Raw genomic sequence first — 23,619 nt, 5'->3', positions numbered from 1 at the left:
AATACCTGGTAAGAACAACATCTATAGTATAGCATCAAACCTACCTTGCAAAAGGAACCACAGATTAAAAACCTTCACTTCAAATTTGTTTTTTCTTGATTCTATGACAGAGTGCAAAGCCAAGTAACAAAGCAATCCAAAAGTAAGTCTCCCAGAATTCCAGATACTTTGTTAACTGTTTAAAAAGTGGCTAAAACCCAAAACTTACTCTTCCAGAACAGTGAAACTGGGAGCAGCTAAGAACATTCTCCATCCAACAGTTAATGCTATCACTAAGCAACATCAGAACTCTACTTACTGCTATCATGGTTGAGTACATTTGTTTTGAAATACTAATGGAAAATATTAAATCTAAAAAATGAGCAAATGAAGCCATTTTTCAATACTTTATCCACTGTAAAACCAGGCAGGTATTTATATGACTCTAAAAAAACCCAATATAACTCAATCCTAAATTCTGTTCTGCTTAAATGTTTTGCAATGTGTCTAACGTCTAATTGTGTATAATACTGTATCACTGCAACATCTAATATGCACCACACATAATCTGATTTATTCACAGACTTTAAACAGCAGCTGAGTAAATTTGCCACAAAAGTTCCATGCTAATGCCATAAGGATACATCTCGGTTGCAGCAGTGTTCAGTATGTATGCTAGTGTTATATATAAAAGCAACTTAAGTCCCTGCATAAAACTGAATTTACCTACAAAGTATTATGAGACTTCATTTAGTCTTATCAGCAAAATACAGAAGAGGAAGAAGCATTCCTCTAATATATTAAAGGAAAGCACATGAAATAATAAACAGAAATTATATGGCATGGAAGGAAAGAAAAGATCCTTCAAGATCACAATAAGCAGCTTGAATCTGACATGCTGGGAAAGAGAAACCCAGTGAAGGGTCCAAAGACAGTTCTGCAACTAAACAAAATTAAAGGTAACCTAGAAACAGCTTCTGGATTCCAAACATGAATCCTATGTAACTGAGAAGAGCGCAACCTAGAAGCTCTAAATTAGAACATCTTTCCATTCATAATCCAAAAACTATCTAGATCTACTCTTATCTTACTCTGCTAAAGTTACTTCTTTGTTACTCAAAAATGGTCTTTAAACCACTGCACACCAAGGAAGAACATTATTGATATGCCCTCAGTCACCTTGTATTTTGCTTCAATCCCTTGAGCTACTTTGGTAGCTTTACTTGTATTCAGATTCTGACTGGAGCTCAGAACAGACTGTAGACCAAATTTCCAAGCTCAAAATTCACTCCTGTGGGTATTGTGTGCAAAGAGAAGCAAAATTTGCCTTTCTATATCTGCAAGTTATATCTCAGGTTTTCCTTGCATTTAAGGCAATCTCCAGGCTGGAACTGACACTGTAGTTTAATAACTGCTGCTTATCAGGTGTTTTACTTCAGCTGCCTTACCTGGGTATTTTCTTTGCTATAGAACATCCCTAGCAGCCAACGACAGTGATACACAATTCTGGACAAACATACATGCACAGGAACACAATAAGTAAAAAAAACTAAGTTAATTTGTCTTGTCTAAGCTTGGGACTTCTTTCTAAAGACAGACAGAATCAACTGACAGAAAACCATGTATTTAACTGAGGTCAACTGAGAATCCACTTTACAGATTCTGTGTTTCCTCTCTTGTATCCTTTGACAACATCAAGTATTGTTTCTGGAGTTATATGGTCACAGGTTCTCATCAGAAAGCCTTTCAACATTAAAGGATTGGTATGTCCCCCCTACAAACTCCAATGATGAATACCTGTTCTGAGAGTGTCAAATTTGAAAGGTTCTTAAGCCTTTACCCAATTCCTCAGCACATCAAGGGTAGATGTAATAAAACAGTTTTATCTAACATTTATCTTTAAAAATAATATGACTGAGCAGGCATAATTTGAGTATACATGTCACTGGAGTGGGAGGAGCTAAAGACTTTGTCCTAAGTTAGGTTCTAGGTAACTTCAGTAAGATCTGTGGCACTGCTTGGCTATCACCAAATGCTGAATCTAGTCTAGAAACCCAAATGATGGAAATGAACCCATAGGGATGTACATCCTCATTTTGCTTATGTTGCAAAACAGTGACACCCACTGGCAGCAATCGTTTAAATACTTCATTGTTGCAGTCTGAATCTATTTGATAAGACCTGCTAAGAAGTTTCCCTCCTCCTGAAAAATTAATCACAGTAACCACCATGAGAACTTACCTGTTGAGTCAGCACTACTGCCAGAGTTTTCAGAAACTGCATTACTAAGAGCATCTGGAGTAACTGCAACATAACCCTCTGGAGGAAGATCCACTGTGTAAACTCTTCTTGGAGACACAACTGTATCATCATTATCTACAAAAAAGAAAATCCAAAGTATGTGGCTCAATATTGGTCTCACTACAGATTTTCTCAAAAGTTTTCCCAACTACAGCAACAGGTGATCTTGAAAATCCTTACAGAGGGTCAGCTGAGGAACTGAAATTACCCTATGACCAACGGAACAAATCTTACAGCATCTACAAATAAACAAATACTCCATGGGTTAGTTCTTTACACCAGAAGCATTTTTTTTTCTGTTGTATCACACAAATCTTCTCCCCTATCTTCAAAAGAAGCTTCCACTTACAGTGATCTTTTAAGAGACTCTAAACATGTTTTTCCCCATTCAGCAAGAGCAGACTATTTCTTTAAGAGCTGCTTCACAAAAGATGATGGCTGCATGGATGGATGGAAACAAGCTTATTAAGAAATGACAGAAGCAACAGGAAAATAATCACAAAACTGTGGTTTGTCCATTTGCACACTGTTTAGTCACAGCCAATACTTCTCTGAAGGGTGCAAAGATAAAGGAAGTTTGAAAGTCACACTTGACTAAGCCTCAGCAATGTCTGCCCCTGAGGACTCACCTCCTCATCCTGCTCTACTTCTTTCTGGGGCAGGAGGGGAAGTGCCAAGGGCAAGCTTTCCAACTATTTCATTGCACAGGAAACTATTTGTGTTGATGGCAGCAGTCTGGTTTGGTATGATTTGTTTCCCATTTGAAAGGTATTGAAAAATACCTACAAGAGCAGCAGTAGAAACCTCATTTGTTCACCAGACAAGAAGTGACAGACACATCTCTGTTCCATTTACACGAAGCCAGACTGTATTTCTGCGCAGAGTAGTGACAACAACACAGATCAAAGGTCAACCACAGAAAAAAGCCTTTCCAGAAGGCCAGGATTTCAGGGTGCCTCCAGATGTTGCAGTTTTAGATGGCTCGGTGTGAAGTTTTTTTAATATTGGATTGTTGGGCTTTTTTGGTTGTTTGTTGCTGTTTTGTTGGGTTTTTCAACACTCAGCCAGCTCCATAAGCCAGCAGAGACACAGCACTAGCATTCCCTTTTTGGGGCAATATGTCTCTTTAAAACACAGAGCAAACTACTAAAATCATATCCAATAAAAACATTTCTGGCAGGTGGACACAATCAACCTCCTTACACCACAAACTTGTTAGAAGATCCCAGATGATCTAAATCAATCGCTGAGGTGCAGCTATGTGCAACTACTGTTAGACTAATTCGTAAATATTTAAAATGGGGTTGCATCTGATAGATCCCTAATGAGAATTACTTCTGTATTTCTAATACGGAATTTAACTATGCACTGACATGTCTCAGACAGCCTACTTGGAAAACAAAGTATATTTTTGAACAGTCAAAGAACTTCTGAAAACACCACTGTTGTTTTCATCATGAGGGAATACATTTATTTTGAAAACACATTAGAATAATATAATCTTTTTCTTGAATGAGCCAGAAAGTTTCCAGTACTGATAATACTTACTTAGAGGGATAATAAAGGGAAAGAAATAAATAATAGAGAAAGATGAAGAACACCTATGAGCTTTGGAAAAAATCCATCAAAAACTAACATGGGATAATTCTTCAGCAGATCCCTTCCATGTAGATGATGCCAAATCATTGAACTAGCAGTATCTGCATTGACTTTTTTCTCCCCCATCCAGGTTGATTAATGATGAAGTGCTAATTAGTGACAGTTTAAAATTATAAAGATGTATAAATGTTTAAGTTATTCCCTTCTGAAGGATTTCAAGTTTCCCCTTTTTTCAGTTTTTATTTAGGCTTAAATATTTTATTTTTTTCTATTTATATTTAGGTTTTTATTTTAGGTTTTATTTAGGTTTTTGTAAAACAAAAATGATGAGGAAAACACTAAACTTAATCTACAATAGCTTTGAAAAATTCAAATCTTTTAATCATATAAGCAGTAGCTATATCGAGTCAATAACCTCCCTGACAAAATAGTTACACATAACAGAATTTGAGGGACCATCTGTAATACACGATCCTATAAGGAAGAACAGTTACAAATACTTCTATAGAAATGAATGATGACTCAAGACTATATTTTTTTTTACCTCTTTAAATGGGAATCTCCAAAGTACATATTTATTCACAGCAGCTGCATCTTTAACAAGCTTGCAAGCTCATAAATCAAGAATTAGTCTTCGCTAATCTTGTGCAAATGTGTCAAACCAAACTATTACCATATCCACATCTGGATTTTCACAGCCAGGGGCCAGAGTCTCCTTGGGCCAAGAAGAGATGGGTTGGTCAAACAAAGTCAAACAATGCTGCAAAGAAAATGGCTGAGCTTATAAAACTGTGACAAAGAGGGTTTTTTGATAAACAAAAGTAAACAGATATTAGAGACATTAAAGAATGCTCCCTTTTACTAGTTAAAAGTCATTAATCCGATTTCTGAAGTTTTATTTTATGAAAAAAAACAAAACTCCAACAGCTAAAGGTCATTTACAATGCCCCAAAAAGAGTAAACCTTTTTCTTTAAGGCAAACCAAGAACACAGAATAAATGCTTTGAAACTATCTGTCTTCTAGTCATGCTTCCCACACAGAGATCCACAGCCTGTAACTCAGTGTGGTGGTTTGTGCACAGAGTAGGGAAAAGCATCTACACCATGCCATTACCAACATTACATCTCCAAGCATGTCAGCTGCTTGCCCAGCTATGTTATGTCTTATTATCTTACTACAAACCAGTATCAGATCTTTTTAGAAGGAGCTGAAGGTAAAGCTTCCAGCTATGTAGAATTGTCAACTGCCCAGTCAGTCATTCATCTCAGGTAGCCACTGTATTTTGGTAAGTTTATTTTTTAAACTATCCCCTACTTGTAGCTCAGAATGGTGGCACATAGCACTAGCACAGTTTCCAGACTGCCTGATTACCAAGCATGCTTAGGCACACCTCAGACACAGACACAGCCAGAGCACACGTTCACAGTCTTGGTTCTTAGCTTGCTGTAAGACTAAACCCTGGACAGAGACTGAATCACTGTGAGGTTCTGGGCTGGGCTGGCCCTGGCTAGCAGCCCAACACCCAGGCAGATACTCACTCTCCCCTCAGCAGGCTGAGGGTGGTGTTGCATACAAGGGGGTGAACAGGACTGAAAGAGGTCACGGGACAACAGCAAGGAGATCACAACTACAATAAACTTTCCTCACTGGCTCTTTTCACTCCCAACTTCACCCCTATTTCCTCTCACTGCAGGTTAACTCATCCAGTTCCTTCAGAGAGACAGAGCAGCACAAGGAGGTAGGGTAATGTTTTGAAGTCTCTTGCTGTTCTTTCCTTTCCCCCCCAATAGGGGTTTTCCATGGGCTGCCATTCTTCAGGAACATTTACTCAACAACAGAATACCTTGTCCCCTTCACTGACCCTAGGGTTTCCACTGTTGCCATTCGTTTTAGTTCCTTCCTGTCTTGGGATTGTTTTCTCATTTCTTACAAAAGTGTCCCCTAGGGTCCCCCTGCCTCAGCTGTGGGCTGGAACTGCCTGTGTCCAGCACGGCATCCCTGGCCTCCCTTCACAGAAGTCCCACTGTCAGTGACTGGACACCAGGACACCGCAAAATTTTTCAATCAGGACAAAAATTTTGTCATATCTGTGAAGTGCTTCTCTGCAACTCAGAAAGCTTTGATAACTCACCCAAGTTAAGTTCCCACAGGGCAGAATTCATAAGACCAGAGAACCCAAGTCAAGCTAGAAAATCCCGCAGCTCCCCCTCCCCCACAAACAACTGTAAATTAGCCCAATCTTACCAAGATTGTGATCTTTTCCACAAAATTACCCCTTGGAAACACCCAGTTATCACTTTTTCAAACAGATGGAAAGAGTTCACCCCCAAAAATAGGTCTTTATAGAAAAGCACAGTGTCCTAGTTCTGGCCAGGACAGTTAATTATTTTTTACAGCAGCCAGGTGCAGTGGCACATGTCTGTAGTCACAAGCTGCTGGGTAGGCTGAGCCCACCTGAGTACTTGATCCAGGAGCTCTGGGCTGTCCTGCACTGTGCCCAGGGGTCACAGCAGAGACACCAATGTTACTCAGTACCTCCTTAGGTCACTTCCAGGGGCTGGGGAAAAGGGACTCCTGCTTCCAAGACAGGTGCTGCTTTCCAGTCACAGGGAATGCCTGTCAGGCGGAAGAGCTGTTTGCTATTGTTTTTCAGTGTCCTGGGCTGGGGTGAACATTTTGCATGCCAATCACCCTCTCTTTGTACCTTATTGTTATTAGCATTGTTGCTGCTACTGTTTGTTTTCTTATCTCATTGCTTTTTCTAGTAAACTGTTCTTATCGTCACCAATGATCTCTGCCTTTTGTCTCCTAGTGGAGAAGGAGAGGGCAGCAGCTGATGGTTTTCTTTTTAGTGGGACTACAAAATTTGAGAGTACCATTCCTAAACCATCCTACACAGGAAATGAGGAATTGATGCTGAATCAAATACAAAGTCTGGGTAGTTCAGTGTCCTATCCTCTACAAAAGACATTTTTAGTAGTAGGCATTTTCTGTGCAGTGTTACAGTACAGATGACCAGGAAAAAAATAAGGCTTGAATGAGGTCTGTTATTTCCCTTAAAAATTTTGTATTAAAGTATGATTTTATTTAGTATGTAAGCTAGAATATGACCCTGCTATAGCTATTCCTCATTTTTATTGCATACAAGTGAGACTATTACCCCAAAACTCTGACAATTCCCAAGAAACATAAAAACCTAGTTATCTGTACACAATAACCTTCCCCTTCATTGACTAGCAAGACAAGCATCTATAAAGACAGGACACAAACCCCGGGCAAGAGTAATCTTCATCAAAATCCTTCATAAACTGAAGTGTTCTAAAGGTGGTATCAGTGACTATCTGTACACATCTTGAGTGTCCTCCTGAACTGTGCTACTGAAAAGTAAATACTTTTCCTGTTGATCAATGTGAACACATCAATACGTCCTTCAATAGCATGAACAAATCCAGCGAACCTAAATACCCACCCATTCCTCAATGTATACTCATTTTTATTCAGACAATGTCTAAGTTCCTGGGCATCAAGCTATTTCAGTCTATAAGGTACAATAAAGTAACCTCAGGGACATGAGGTGCTATGTTATGTACAAACAAACTCGGTTCCCAGGCTGACTTAGCACAGCCTTGTTTTCCAGCCTCACACATGCTAGAGTGCTTTACACAAAGAAGCTTTTAGTCTTTTAGTGCAATTTGAAAGTATGGTCCATTTCCTTGGAGGGTGAAATTCTCTACTGCTTGACTGCAGTTTTCAACAGTATTCTCTCCCTCTATACTACAGAAGTCACAATGGGTGGAAAACAAAAAAAAAAAAGAAAAAGAACAGGTGCCACCAGTCACTATAGACTCTTACTATATTGGAATAAACAAGGGCAGTCACTCACACCACTTCTTGGCAGAAGATGAGATACATATTCCTTCCAAAGATTCTCTGTATTTTCCTAAATACAAAAAAAAAAGTTTTCTGAATGACTTTCAGATAGCCAGTTGTCTCAAATATACTGTTATTACTGTCATATATTAGCACCAATACATGTAACAGAATGCTGAAAAAGCTTTTTCATCTGCAAAGTTCAGAGTTGTGGAATTCTGTAATTCTGGATATGTCTGCTACTCCTTATGGAAGGACAAATTCCCCTTTTTGCCAAGTAGAAGGTCAAAGTTTGAAGTTCTATTCTGAATTGCACAATTACATACATTTAAACAATAAAGTGATAGAAGAAAAAAAGTCTTCTAATTAAAGAGATACAGGTTGTCCTCCAGCTCAGAGAATCCTTAAGCAGCAACTGTTGGAGAACATTGTGGGGAAGCAGTACAATACACTTATTCCAATCCTCTTTTTTTATAATACTGACAGTCACAACATTGTGCAGACAGCAGTACTGAATGTTTTGCTTGACCTTAATTTCTGATACTTTATTCAGTTATGTTTACACAAAATCAAGTCCACTATCCTTTGATATTCAAGCAAAGCATGTTTTCACTTCATTCCCAGGGTGTTATTTTTTAGAGTCCTAGCCATATTACAGACAACTGCTCCCAGTTCTTAAGGTGTATACCACTTGTGCCCAGCAGCATGTTGAAACTCAAGTTACTTCATAACTACTTCCCTTCTAACACTTCACATTCCCAGAAGTTCTTCAGTTCATTGAAAAGAGAAAGTGTAAATTACAGAGGATACTAGACTAGACCACTGAAAGAAGAAAATGAACTAAGAAAATCCTCAGAAGTACTTCCTCATTATGGTGTTTTCCTTCAGCTTGTTGAAAACCAAAAACTTCAAAAGGAAACTGAGGTCAATAAAGACATTTTACAAGGCCCAAACTTGGGATGGGAAATTAATAAAACACAAGGAACAAGCAAGCTCACATTCATTTCTCTCACTACCTCCCATATGTGCACTAGCTCTTAGATTTAGTTTATTTTTTAGACATGTAGAAAGGCTCTATTATAGCTCATTTTATTGGAGACGGGACTTACCATTATAATTCAGCTTCAGTTTCACTATATTAGGAGTGGCAGACATTTTTTGTCACAGATTAAAAACTGATTAAGTACAAATCCTTCTTACTTTTGTTCTCACCCATGATTTGGGGAAAACGTTTTTGCTTTTTACCTATGAACCATTAAAATATCTACATTTCCTTGGAAAAAGTAATGAAAACTAAGCATAAAAATGTGAGACTGAAGCATGGAAGTACCACTGATCGAGGAAAACAAGAAACAGAACAATTTTCAGACATGAATCTGACTACAAGCAGATGGTGGAATTAAAATTTTGCTGTTTTCTGAAAGTTGAATATAGGAGGTAATGATGAAACAAAATATATAGCTAAATGGTATATGTGTCCCATATATGCCCTGGTATATGACAATGCAATATTTTGATTAGATGTCAAAGATTTCTAGCTGTATAAACAGGAACATAAAGATATCTTAATGTTATGCTAGTACCCAGCTCAATTACTTCTTCTACTGAAGATCTTATTTGTTTAACACACTTCTCAAAAGCCAAATATATCCCTGTTAATCAATCCTTAAAAAAAAAAAAATTGCAACAACATTGAATCTAAAAGGCCATGCCTAAGTTGCAATTATTTAATTATCCTCACTGATGAGGTGATTACGTTATTACTAGAACGTACCTGAAACAAGACCAGAAAATAAATAGATATGCTCATAAGAGTAAAAGCATACAAAATTTAAAGTTTTAAAGCTTTTGCCCCTCTAAACTCACATTTTCTATTCTATAACTAGAAGCTACTGGTAACAGTCCCTTCTCATGTGTGTGAAAAACAATGCAAAGCACAAAATATTATAGAAAAGTATTTGCACAGAATATAGTTCAGTACCAAGCACAACTTATAAACATTTCCACTTTTCAAACTGTTAGAAGGTAGAGTTGATAGGAAACACAAGCAGAAAATAAACTTGTGCAACAGCGGAAAGTATGAGATTTGACTCTGAATAACCATGATTTTGACAAGAGCAGCTTAAGTGATAAACTCCCCAGTGTAAACTGGAGCAGGAGCGGTGTCTCACACAACCCGTTTTGTCACCAATGCATTGAAGATGATTTCAAACAAGGAGTCAAGGCGGAGGGCAGGAATGCTAACACACAATTATTATGCTGCAGTTCAATTCAATTTAGTCCTATCAGCCATCTCTAGGTGAAACAAGGCTATTTTATCAAGTTCTTAAACAAGCCATTTTTCTGTTTCCTTTACCAAGATAATGCATTTTCCTGGAGTTGACTAGTTTAGCTTTAGAGCTTGTTAACACTTAGAACTAAAGCTGGAATTTTCTCCTCTACATGGGCAACTGCCACACAGTTAGATGAGCTACTAACAGAGCTCAGTTGGCCGCTCACAGAAGCCTCACAGAGGCCAGCAGCTCTCCCTATGACAGCTAAGCTGCTTGCAATGAGCATGCAGAAGAGAAGGAGTTAACATGTATACACAAGAACACTGGAAAAGGAAGGAATCTGTCAACCAGTAGCAAACAACCCCTCCAAAACCCAGAAAAACTTTGCTATAGAAACTGAAGACAACAAGAGAACTGTTTCTGTCACAAAGTGAAGTTACACATATTATACACACAGCCCACTCTGAAGAGAGAAGGGGTTTTTTGTTTGCTTGTGGGATTTGGATTGGTTGGGTTTTTTCGGTTGGGTTTTGGAACTTTCTCCCCTTCTCTCTTAAACTGCAGATTTCTACTATACTATTTCTAGCTATACTGGCTTGTAAAACTGGCTGAGCACCATTTTTACCACAACCACCAGGGGCTGGTATCTTCAGTCAAATACTCCTGGATACATCAGTCCCATTTGCACAGCATAACAGCACTGTAATATACCATGCAATGAGAGAAGTTTTAAACCCTTGAGAAAAGACTGTAAGAGCATGTGACAACACTTTATTGTATAATAATTATAATCTCCATCGCTCTTTAGCTTATTCACAATAGACAGCTTTTCAAAGTAATTAACTAAAGCAAAGCTGAATTGTTTAACAAGTCTCTAAAGTTGTTTACTGCATTAAGTACTGCTAGAATTTAATTTCTCAACCATGAGCACTTCATCAATTTGATCAACTAAAAGGCATGGCAGTTCATGCATATTTTTTAGACAAGTTTTGTCTTCTAGGCATTTCTGTCACTAGCTTAAGTTTTCTACAGTAAAATGGCTGGAAGAAGACAAGACTTGCATGATTAAGGACACAGTCCTGGTGTCCAAGTGATGATTTAAATGCAGTACACTGTCAGCATCAATAACTTCAGTGGAACAAATACGAAGGAGAACACAAAATAATCACGCAGCTGTACTGAATTTTGACACGAATTCCTCACATAGGATAACAGAGCTGGGATAGGTCACATTTGATAAGACACTCACATTTTTATTTAATGAATAAGTAGTAAATTGCGTTTTGTCCATTTATAGAGCATAAGATGGAATCCAGCTTTTTTAGAAAACTAAAACCTATTATTAGCAATAGCTTAGTAACATTCCTCACTATTTCTTACTGAAATAAATTAAGGAGAAGGAATGTTTGAGTTATCTCCACAAGATCCAAAACTCTGGCTAGGCTCTCTGTATTTCAAATTCCTTTTTCAGAATTAGGGAAAAAGCAAAAATCAAAAGTGGCACAGTACAATTTATACTGACTTATATTAAACTTGAATGCAATTATCATCCTTCAGCAACTCTGAAATTTTCATTTTTAGAAGGAAGATGCTAAATACCGATCAGTAAATTCCAAGTCTTATAAAAAGTAGTTATAATTCTGACCAAGAAAAAGGTCAGAGACTAAGGAGGCCATTTCCTCATACTAGGAAAGGCTGGGGGAGCTGGGTCTGTTCAGGCTCAAGAAAAGATGACTGAGAGGGGACCTCAACAATGTGTGTAATTATCTAAAGCATGGGGTGTCAAGAGAACATTTCCAGGCTCTTCTGGGCTGTGCCAAGCAATAGGACAAGAGGCAATGGGCAGAATCTGATGCACAGGAAGTTCCACCTGAACACGAGGAAGAACTTCTTTACTGTGTGGGTGACTGAGCACTGGGACAGATTGCCCAGAGAGGCTGTGAAATCATGTGCCACGTGCTCTAGGATGACCCTGCTTGAGCAGGGAGGTTGGACCAGATGACCCACTGTGTTCCCTTCCAACCCGACCCATTCTGTAATTCTGTGAAAAAGCCAATTCTACAATTAGCAAATCTCTAGTTAGAACCATGCATGTTACTTTTGAATATATATTACAGATATTAGAAACAATTACTGATGTTTTAAAATATCAACAACAAAAATAAAGAAATCACAGAACTGCAGACCCCACGAGAAATGTTTTTCATGACATTAATCCTTGTTGCAAGCAGATCTGGCCCTGACAAAAGTCAAAAACTAACAAAACTAATTCTCGGGACAGAATTTAGCCAAAGCCCATAATCTCATGAGCAATTTGTATTTTGAAATGCTCAGTCTTTTGCCAGATACATTTTTTTGTGATACAGCAAGTTTTAAAGCATTTTTAAAACAGCATATTCACAAAATATCCTTCGTTTACGGAAAATTTGTCTTATTTTAGGAGCTTTCAACTCTCCATTTGCTCTCTTTCAATGCTTTGCCTTCCACAAGAATCAGGTTCATTACCTGTGTGGAACTTTAAAATGGTTTAAGGTAATAAAGATGGTAATCTAGATCCTCTTTAATTTTATGCTGAAGTAGGAAAAAATCTTTTATTACAACTTTTACAAGATTACAAGAGAAATTATAGCTCTTACAATGGATTAATCAAGTTCCTCAAGAGGATCAATATTTAGAAAGTATTTTCTTATTGTTCTGGGGGATAGGATTACCTACTTTGGTTACGTTTATTTTCTTATTAAGTATTTTGGTACAAAAGTGAAAAGAAGTCTGATTTAGGACAACTATAATCCAAAGGGAAGGTATAACGTACTGTCTATGCCCTAGAACTAAAGTTCTGCGCACAGGCAAGTGCTTTGCTTTGTTTTGTTTTGGGTTTGCCATTTGTTTGGTTGGTAGGCTTTTTGGTTGGCTGGTTTATTTTGGAGGGGGGAGTTTGCAGGGTTTGGTTTTGTTTGTTTGGTTTTTTTTTTAATGTGTGTGGTTTTTGTTTTGGTTGGTTTTTAAAAAAAATCAAAAAAATTTCTTTTCAAGTAGAAAAATATAACTATTCTTCTTCTTTGGAGTCCAGAAGAAGCATGACACCTCCGCATGTTTTCTCCATGCCTAACAGAACTATCACCTTCCTGAAGAAAACAAAAATACCATTCAAAAGGCCTTTCTACAGTTACAAAGGACAGTGTCCCTCAGAAGTTGCCTTCCACCTCCAGTTATTCTGGGTCTTATTGTAAGCTTTGGCTCCAGAACTATGTGAGGAGCTTCATGGGATAACCTGTCCTGATACCAAATTGTTAATTATCCAAAATTAAATGAGAAACAATCATTAACATAGGTCCTGATGTTCCATTTTCTCTAGCATCTGAACTTCAGGTCTCAAAAAAGGCATGTAAATGCAAATATTTACAGGCTATAAAAGTATGGTCTTAAAAGCCTGCATCTGGAAGGACAATAGAGACATGGCCATAAAATTTCAGGGCAATGCTGCAAACTGCATTCCAATAAAGATCAGAATCTCAAAGGTGGAAGGTTGGTGGCAGTTTAGCCCAGACAAATTGGTTATGGTGTTTTCACAATCTGAGAGTAATTGTTAAAGGCAAATAAGGTCATTGTGATGAGTTTTACAGTAAAATCTGTTATTTAATGCTAGAAAATACTTAAGACTAAGTCAGTTTATTTTAAAAGAAATCCTCAACTTTTTATTGACAATAGATAATTTTTAGTAGCATTTTGTAGAACTGAAATAATACTCTTTCCTTGTTTGAAAATGTATCTACAAAAAACCAAATCCCTTATTTTCCACTGTTTCTTCTAATTAGTCATCTTTGCTACTTAAATCATCAGCTGCCTTGTAGTTATGCCCACAATCTTTGGTCTGTAAGTAAGAAGTCACTTAAAACAGTTTATGATCAAAAAATTAAATCAATGCTTTTATGTTTTTCTTTCACCAAGGCCACAGAGTTTATAGCTTAAACCTTCTACCTATCTCTAAACACGTACTTTCAGTGTCCAATGCTATAAAATCACCACATGTAAGTGCCAGAGTTCTGTCAATTTAAATAAAATCACAACCAGAAAAGAATGGTTGTGTGTTGGTTTTCCAGATGGGTAATTATTTTGTCTTTTTTTCTTATGAGTTTATCACTTTAAGGCTTTTTAAAGTACTTATATGTTGAACTTGAAACAAGGCAGAACCCTTTCTGTACTACTGTGGCATTTGCATGACTCCAACAGATAACACAGTTATAGTTTGCTGTTAATTTCAAAAACAGCCTTGTTGTTCTGCTGTGAAAATCCTAAATATAAACCTGTTCTTTTTACTCCATGTTTCCTATCCCATAAGCTATATTTTCCCTGTATTAGGATTCTGAATAAAAATTCTTTCATTACCTTGAAGAATATTGCAATAGGAATCAGGTATATACAAATTAGAAGCGTTATAAATCACAAAGTAAAATAAATTCTCGCCCTCACCTCCCATTTCAGTGGGAGTTTTGCCCTAATTTATAAGGGATTGTACAGATTCACCACAAACAAAGAGTTTTAGCTTAAGAAATTACTCTATAGTTGGGTATAATTAGGACACCTTTATCATAGAGCAAATAAATAGCCTGCTACTTATTTTGAAAGGACCATTAGCTACCAATGCTATCACATATCATTGTGCAGAAAAAGTTTAATGCTTTATCAACCTTTTGAAAATATGCTTTTCGTTACTGACTACACAAAAGAAGCACCAGAAGTACTAATATTGAAAACCAAATTGAGTATAAAACATAGAGAACTACAGTAGTTGGAACTTCTATGCAACCTTGTATTACAGTGATGGTGTGCTGGTTTCGGTTGAGGTAATTTTCTTCCCAATGGCTGGTACAGGGCTGTGTTCTGGATTTGTGCTGAACACAAGGTTGATAATGCAGAGATGTTTTTGTTAGTGCGGAGCAGGGCTTGCACAGAGCCAAGGCCTTTCCTCGTTTTTATACTGCCATGCTGGTGAGGAAGTTGGGAGTGAGTGGAAGGAGACACAGCTGGGACAGGTGACCCAAACTGACCAGAAGGATATTTCAGATCAATTGATGCACACACTGACACATAGACTTGGCATACTGGCTTGACTTCAGACCTGCCTTGTCACTATTAACTTGCCTGGTGTCACTGGACTGTTGGTTGAACCTGGTTACTGTGAACAGACCTTCTGCTGCTCTTTGCCAGGAACTGTGGGACTGCTTCCACAGTGATGACACAGCTCCTGTGCCTACTTTGTCCCAGCTAGCCTTCCTTCACCTTCCCCTTGCTGCTCTCCCAGACACATCTGAGCTCAGTCAGGCATCCTGCCACATTTGCTTAGTTTTCTGCGTGTCAAAATAAGCCATTCTTGTGCTTTGAGAGGTTATTCTTAAACCAGCTCTTCAGAGCTCGTTTGCAATTCACACTAATCCTCTCATTAATCCTACCAAGCAAACATCTGTTATTATGTAGCACACAGATTATTTTCTAACCCTACTCATTCTGCTCACTTCTTTCTGGACATTACTCTCCTGCCCCAGACCACATCTACAACCAGTTCTTCCCTGTGAGCAAGTAAGGATAGCTGACCATCTCCCCCCGAGAAAGCTTTTTATACTCTTGTGAAACATACCCTCCTATTTCAAGCCAGTTTAACAGCCTTATAGTTATGGCAAAATCTAGCTTTAGATAAATACAAAGCAATTCACATTCATTCTATACTTGTGCACACAGTCTTTTACCCACAAATAATACCACAGCTACCTCAATTTCCAGCACCATCTTTTGGCATACCATTCACATTCTACAGCTTTCTTTTTCAAATAGGGACTTTTACTTACCTGTTCAAATATTCATGTGCCATGTTCATTGCATAAACACACACATCATAATGATCTTTTCCAAGGGACTAATATAGTCTGAATGAATATTTGCCTTCTGATGGATCTGTGTTCCCCAGGGGGTTTCTGTTGCAGCATAAGGGCAGGATCATGTATTCCCACCTATCTTCATCTGCACCTCTAACAGCTGAGCAGAGCTATACCAGTAGAAGTCATTTTATCACTATTTAAGAGACATTATATCAAAGACAGTTACAGCTTACACTGAACTTTCATATTTGCTACTGCTAAATGCTGCATCCAAGCATGTACACCAAGACTATTTCTTGACTTTCATAGGACCTCAAGTGTTCCAGGTATTAAATACCACTAGCCCTAGTACTCAAATTCATCTGTTGGTATCAATATATGAAAAAAAGGACATACTATACTGTTCTGAAATAAAGCAGCTATATTTAAAAGGATATTATCAAAAAAATGACAACACAGTCTCACCTTGAAATGATTTGCAGGGTGTATTAGCTGATGTGCTAGCATCTGCTGATGAAATCTGAACATTATCCAAATTCTTTTCTTTAGATTTTGAGCCAAGATTTTCAAGAACCACCTCCTCTTCTCTACTTGAAGTCTGAACAAGAGAAGATGATGAAGTTTCACCATAGAGTCGTTTCAGTAATTTCGCCAAGAACACTGCAGGGTAAGAAAATTCTTTTTTAATAGGAAGAAATGCTGAAGTGTTTTAAAAATACTTTAACACTTCAGAAACCCCAACAACTAATTGATATGACACAGTTTCCCTCATGTTCCATGGAAGGCTGTTTTGAGTAGTCTCTAACTCTCACAGGTGAAACTGAAAATAAATATATTTAAGGTCAAAACTTGAATCAAAAAAACAGCTTCAAAACACCAGAATTCACTTGCAAGGTTACATTTAAAGCCTTCTATTTGACTACAATTTGGCAATAAATTAACAGTACATTTACAAAGTAAACACACATTAATTTTTAAAACAAGAATCTTTCTATGCGAGTGTCATAAGGCTGCTTAAAATGCAGGTCTCTTCTGGCACAGAGGCACCGCAATTGAATTACTCATTAAAATCAGTAAGCTACAACTATTTAATCACACAGAAAAACCAGAAGTAGACAGCAGCAGAAACACATGGTAACCAGTTATTTCTACAGAATTATCAGTATTCTTACACGCCTCTTCTTCTTATGGGCCCATTTCTGACGACACTGACAATCTGCTACAAGTTAGTCAAATGCAAGTATCATTTGATTAAAGAAATATATGCAAATAATCTACTCATTAACAAAACCATTACCTTTTTATATATACATGTACACTTCAATAACTTAAAAAGACATATTAAAGTATTATGTATTACTAAAAATTTCTACCTATTGCAAAGCAACATCTCTAGTTTCACAAATTCTATGCGGTCAAGGGGATATGGAAGTATGTGGGGGTGGGAAAAAAGACATTAGAAAAAAATGTTATCTAAACTGCAACCTCAGATTTAATATACATTCTGTGGACACTACACAAGCAACCTGCTGCAGATTCATAATAAAATAATTCTGCCAAGAGAAAAGAACTTAAATTGTTTTAAGAAGAATGCATCCCACTGCAGCTTAGCAGAAAAACATTTTATTGTCACATAACTTGTCAATAAATTACTTCTCAACTGAAAAAAACCCTTCATCCTTGAACCACCACAAACCATACCTCCAGTGTACCTTGGCAAATATGCTTTCTCATGTAAATGCTTAACTACTTGAGAGAATGCTTTGCTATGGGCAATGATTAGTTTCCAAATGGACAGACATGAACAAGTGACTGTGCATTTTCGTGAGGTTCCCTTGCTAGGACAGTCTACAGCCAGAAAGACAAAAATCCACAATTCCTCTCCTCTGCTAAAGAAAGTAGATGGAAATAAGCAGCATAATGATACAAAGTTAACTGCCTTTTGCAGATCTCTGACTCTTAAGTAAGTTATCCAAGAGGTTTATCCTGAATCCTTTCCCCAGGTGCTGCTACTAACACTACAGCATTTCAATAAACTACAGTACAGCCATTACTAAATGTCATGCAACCCAGCTGCTTGCTCACTTTCCCTCACATGGAATGGGGGAAAGAACCAGAAAGATAGGATTGAGACCATTCATGGGTTGACATAAAGATGGTTTAATAGGTAAAGCAAAAGTCATGCATACAAGCAAAGCATGGAATTCATTCATCACTTCCCATAGCAGGCAGTGTTCAGTCATCCTCAGGAAACATCATCACATACAAGGCTGACTTGGGAAGACAAACGTGCCCCACGTCCTCCTTCTCCCAGCTCTGTAGGCTGAGTATGACACCACATGGTGTGGGATACGCCTTGGGCCAGCTGGGGTGAGTGTCCCAGCTGTGTCCCCTCCCAGTTCCTTGTGCACTCCCAGCCTCCTTGCTGGTGGGGTGGGGTGAGGAGCAGAAAAGACCTTGACTGCATGTAAGCACTGCTCAACAAAAACAAAAAGATGCCTGAGTCATCACCACTATTTTCACCACAAAACCAGAAAACACATCACCACAGGAGCTGTTATGAAGAAAATTAACTCTAGCACATCCACAACCAGTACACAGGTTAAGATTCAAGGACTTGCACTGAGATAACTGGTCTTCCAAAGCAAATGATCATTGACATAGTATAAATCTAGATATGCAAATACATCTCCAAATCTGCTGAGAACAACAGCCTCCTCATAACTACACTGTATTTTACGCTCCCCACCTTGAAATCTGATTTCCCTAGTCATCTCTGCCCCCCAGTTACATCACCATTTCCTTTCCATTTTTAAAATTGAGGGACTATATTCACACACAATAGCATTACTTCAGTAAGCAAGATGAGACCTGCTGTGATACATTCATTCCTTCTAATTCCCATGCAGAGCTCTCCCCATCTTTAATTCCTTTGCTTGAGAAAGGAAGCTGCTAGAATGCCTGCCTTGGAGGGTATAAATACTGAAGAGGTTATTCTTTGATAAAAATATCTTTTGCTCAGAAAGAAGTATCTAGATCAGGAACAGTGATAGATTCACCAAAGCAACATCCACTTGGCTGGAGTTTTCAGCAGACAGTGGAAGAAGCAGCAAGGTGTGGAGTGAGGGAGCTCTTTACTGCCTGCAAAGCTTTCACATCTGTGTCAGAGCATCCCAGCACTGACATAGGTCATCTCTTAAGATAACTAGTTAATTTCCAATAACCATAACAAAATAGAAGCGACAAGCGTTGACATGTAGACACTACAAGCCTTCTGAAGACAGCAGGAAGCAATGAATCCCAGCAGTTCACCTTCCTCAGGTGAATGAAGAATCACAGAATCAGCCGAGTTAGAAGGGACCCACAAGGATCACAGAGTCCAACTCCTGTCCCTGCACAGCACCATCCTCAAGAGTCACATCATGTGCCCAAGAGCTTTGGCTAAATGATTCTTGAGCTTTGTCAGACTTGGTGCTGTGACCACTTCTTTGGGGAGCCTGTGCCAGTGCCCAAACACCCTCTGAATGAAGATAGCCTTTTCCTGATATCCAGTTTAAACCTCCTCTGACACAACTTCAGGTTATTCCCTTGAGTCCTGTCATTGGTCACCACAGAGAAGAGATCAGAGTCTGCTTCTCCTCTTCCCCTCACAAGGAAGCTGTAACTGCGGTGAAGTTCCCCATCAGTCTCCTCCAGGCTGAACAGACCAAGTGAAATCAGCTGCTCCTTGTACAGCTTCTCCTCAAGGTCCATCCCCATCTTTGTAGGTTCTTTTGGAAGCTCTCTAATAGCTTAACATCTTTCTTATATTGTGGTGTCCAAAACTGCCCCCCAGCACTTGGGGTGACACTGCCCCAGGGCAGAGCAGAGCAGGACAATCCCCTCCCTTGCCTGGCAGGCAATGCTGTGCCTGATGCTCCCAAGGACAGGGCTGGCCCTCCTGGCTGCCAGGGCACTGCTGGCTCATGTTCAACTTGTCATTGACCAGAACCCCCAGGTCCCTTTCCATGGTGCTGCTTTCTAGAATCTCACTCCCCAGCCTGTCTGTACAGCCAGGGCTGCCCCATGCCAGGTTCAGAATCCAGCACTTGTTGAACTTCCTATGGTTGGTGATTGCCCAGCCCTCTGATCTGTCGAGGTCTCTCTGCAGGGCCTCCCTGCCCTCAAGGGAGTCAACAGCTCCTCCCAGTTTTGTATTGTCTGCAGATTTGGTTAGTATCCCTAGAATTGCCAGAAAGTGATGAAAAAAGTTACTTACTTTGAACTATTTGGAATCCTAAGTATATTCTAGCCTGAATAAAAAATAAAATAAGAATCTGCCTGCAGCCCAAAACCTCAACAAAGTGGTCCTCAGTATAAATGAACAAAGAAATTAGGCTCTGAGGAACACCCATTTTGCTATCCTCAGCAGATTTACATGCTCCAAAGCAGCACTCTGCGTTGCAATTAACAGTCTCAGAACTGAGCTACCAAAACATTTTTCAGATGACAAAAGAAGCTCTTTCCAGATGGTTTTATGGCTGCAATTGAAAAAAGGCATTGTGTGATACCCACATGCACTGGCTCACTCACAGGAGAATAGTCTTGCCTGATGCTATGGAGCAGTTCTTGCCTATTGAAAACTTCTCCTTAACCCGATGTCTCTGGTACTATTCAGCATCAGAGATCAGTCCATTGGTTAAGAACTGCTCAGACCCTTAAAAATAATTACCCCTTAACAGAAAATTAGCAATAAAGGAAATTCAAGCAAAAATATCTACTACCTGAAATGTATCTTACATATTAGAGTTTCAAAATGGAGTAAGACTTACTCTCACCATAGCCATAGCATAGTCAACTTAACCATATGGTTATTTCTTAACAACGTTTTCTTGTCAGCTGATGGAGAAACTGTACAGGTTCATGTAGTCTTAAACTATGTAAATCATGTAGTGATTAAACTTTTCATTTAATTAAAAAAAAATCACTTTGTAGCCGAAAACATGCAGCACTATTAAAATATTCCTACTGTGCATTGAGCTGAAGAAACACCATAACACTTGATTTTCCAGGAATTCCTCAGTCACAAAAAGGAGACAGTATTTTCAAACATGAGAACAAGCTGCAATAGGTACCAAACGAGTTCCATGGCTAATTCTTGACAACTCATGTCTGGAAAGAGTGAAGTACAAATATATCAGAAAACTGAAAAAGCACCAGGGGTCTACAGTTTGACATCACATAAAGAAAGCAAAGTGTAACTCCAAGAAATACAATGCAGAACACATGCTGGCTACTGATACAAACTGTGAACATCCATGACCTTCCTACTACTAATTTTGCAAAAAGAATAAGGAGCCTCTTTCAAAGAGATGCATTTTTGGCACCTACATATTAAATTGACACCTTGACTGAATTAATATTACACACCTAAGCAGACAATTCACAAACACACTGAAATGGCACTGCAGATTTACAAATATTCTGGGTTGGAAACAGGACTTAGTATGACTTAAAACTCAGTTAGGACTGGACTGAAACAAAAGCACACTGAAGAACTAAATACTTTTAAGTTCTGAACAACATCAGAAACGTTCCTCTGCAGCAACAGCTTCCTCAAAAACATTTCTGTGGAGAATGCTTGCCATACTTTTGGCTACTTGTCATCCACACTGTTAAGTACCCCCACCACATTTCTCAGTTGGTTGCCTCCTGCCTACTTAAGTGGAAGCTGAGCAGCAAGAACAAAGTAAAATGGCTTTGGGAGCACTGAACTCCGTGAAGCTTGCAAGTTGCCCTACTTGGTCTCTTTGTCTCTCCTACAAACAGAAGCTTTCCAAAAATGGAAGAATCAGGAACTTCTTCTAAAACCATCCCATGTGCAAGATGTGCTAATATGCTATTTCTGCTACAGCAGAAGGAAAGATAGTACAGCAGAATGGAAAAGGACGGAAAGAGCAGACAGAATGATAATCCTCATGCAGAACATATGGACAAGGCTTCATTAAAATGTTCAGTTCATCTCTGTTAGTGAAGAATTGCTCTCCAATATTCAAATAGATTTAAATCCTTGAAGTCTCTTATTATGCAAGTATCAGATCTCCTATGAAGGGCACAACAGGACAGTTACTTTATAACATGATCATAAAAATCACAGAACTGTTAATGCTGCAAAGGACCTCCAGACATCACCCAGTCTAATCCCAAAACTCAGAACAGGATCAACTAGAGGAAATTGTGGAGGACCTTGCCTAGCAGGTTATAACAATCCCATTGCATGGATCATCTCCTCTTCCCTAATCGTGGCTGGACACTCTTGACCAGAGATCTTAAAGGAAACCACCTGAAAAAGAGTGACTCTTGAAAAAAGAGATGACTGTGTTTATCAGGACAAAGCATTTCAGAAGACTGCTACAGACAGAAAATGTTAGCTAGACTGCTATTCCTACCAGCTAGCAGATGGAAGACTGATGACACCTACAGTAGTCATTCATTCCTCCAAACAATGCCCCACAAAGCCTACTTTTCCTTTAACTATAGAGGATAGAATCCAGAAGACTCCAACTATGAAACTTTCTGAAAGAGTTGCTCAACTGTCCAAAGTGATGAACAAAGGTCTTTGTTCTGTGTTTATTTGGCCTAACACAGTGATTCTTGGGTCATGGCTCTGTAAGCCTCACAAAGACAAAGGCATTCAGTTTTTATTTCAGCCACCAGGACAAAATTTAGTTTGAAGTTATGATGCCTGATGGCATGCAAGATATCCTGTTTGGCTGCAGGCTAAACACTGCTCCAGAGACCTCAATGTACACAAGAAACCAGTTCTGCCAATGAGTCTCCGAGTGCCCAAGATGTACTCAGTAGAGATGATGGTGCACTGAGCACAGGCCCCTGTTAGAGTAAACAGAAATCAATACACAGAACCTCCAAGGATAACTGAATTTATTAACCTTGACCTAAACCTCCCAATACAAGCAAAAGACACACACGCACATACAGACACACTGACCTTGGAAAAAACAGAACCTCCAATCATCAAGTCCCACAGCCAAAACAGCACAAACAAAACAAAAAGAAATCAGCTGAAAGCTCAAAGACCCCACACCATTGCTAGAAATGGCAGAGACCAAAGGCTTGAATTAAGTCAAGAGAGCTTGTGTATGTGCACAACATATTCTAGTCCTGAGGGAAATGAACAGCTATGAATAGCTAAATCCTCTGAGCAGGGATCACTTAGCTGCAGAGAAGATCCCCAGATTTGGGATACCAATTCAGCAACTACCAAAAGATTAAAATCAAGGAACAAAGAGAGTAACTAACCACTATAAAACATTCCATGGCATGGAGGGAGCTGAAGAGGGTATAATTTCCTCATTCCCCTTCATTTTTACCAAAAACATTTGAGCTATGCATGGATATGAGAAAGAACAATGCAGTGACATGCAATTACATTCTGTGTAGCTTGACAGTGTATGTAGACAGATCATCTAAAAGGTGCATCTATCATTAAGATGGGATGTTCAAGTCTTGTTCAAGTCAGGAGAAAAGCACATTTTCTGTTTCTTTCTTGCTATCAGCAAGGTCAGTTTTCCCAAGAGTGACATATTTCCATTTCACCATGGATAGTTCATGCAAACCAAAGCAAAGCACTGTAGCAGTATCATGGGAATAACAGAATTGATCTTTCCAACTGGGGAAAAAATAGTAAAATCTGTGGAATCCTAGCTGTGATCAAAGTACAGTT

At 38.7% G+C, this 23,619-nt stretch overlaps 1 protein-coding gene across 1 annotated transcript in view; it reads right to left on the bottom strand.

Annotated features, from left to right (window-relative positions):
* The window catches only part of ERICH1 (glutamate rich 1), a 66,609-nt gene that overhangs the window by 34,801 nt on the left and 8,189 nt on the right, over positions 1-23,619 (bottom strand). The window contains exons 2-3 of the mRNA XM_039715629.1: positions 16,362-16,556; positions 2,221-2,355 (exon numbers count right to left, since the gene is read on the bottom strand). Of these exons, the coding sequence (XP_039571563.1) occupies positions 2,221-2,355; positions 16,362-16,556 (330 nt within the window). The remainder of the gene's footprint in view (positions 1-2,220; positions 2,356-16,361; positions 16,557-23,619) is intronic.

The sequence above is a fragment of the Passer montanus genome, unplaced genomic scaffold (assembly GCF_014805655.1).
Source record: "Passer montanus isolate IOZ18808 unplaced genomic scaffold, ASM1480565v1 scaffold34, whole genome shotgun sequence".
In the NCBI taxonomy this organism is placed as follows: Eukaryota; Metazoa; Chordata; class Aves; order Passeriformes; family Passeridae; genus Passer; species Passer montanus.
This window is presented reverse-complemented; position numbering and strand designations above follow the sequence as displayed.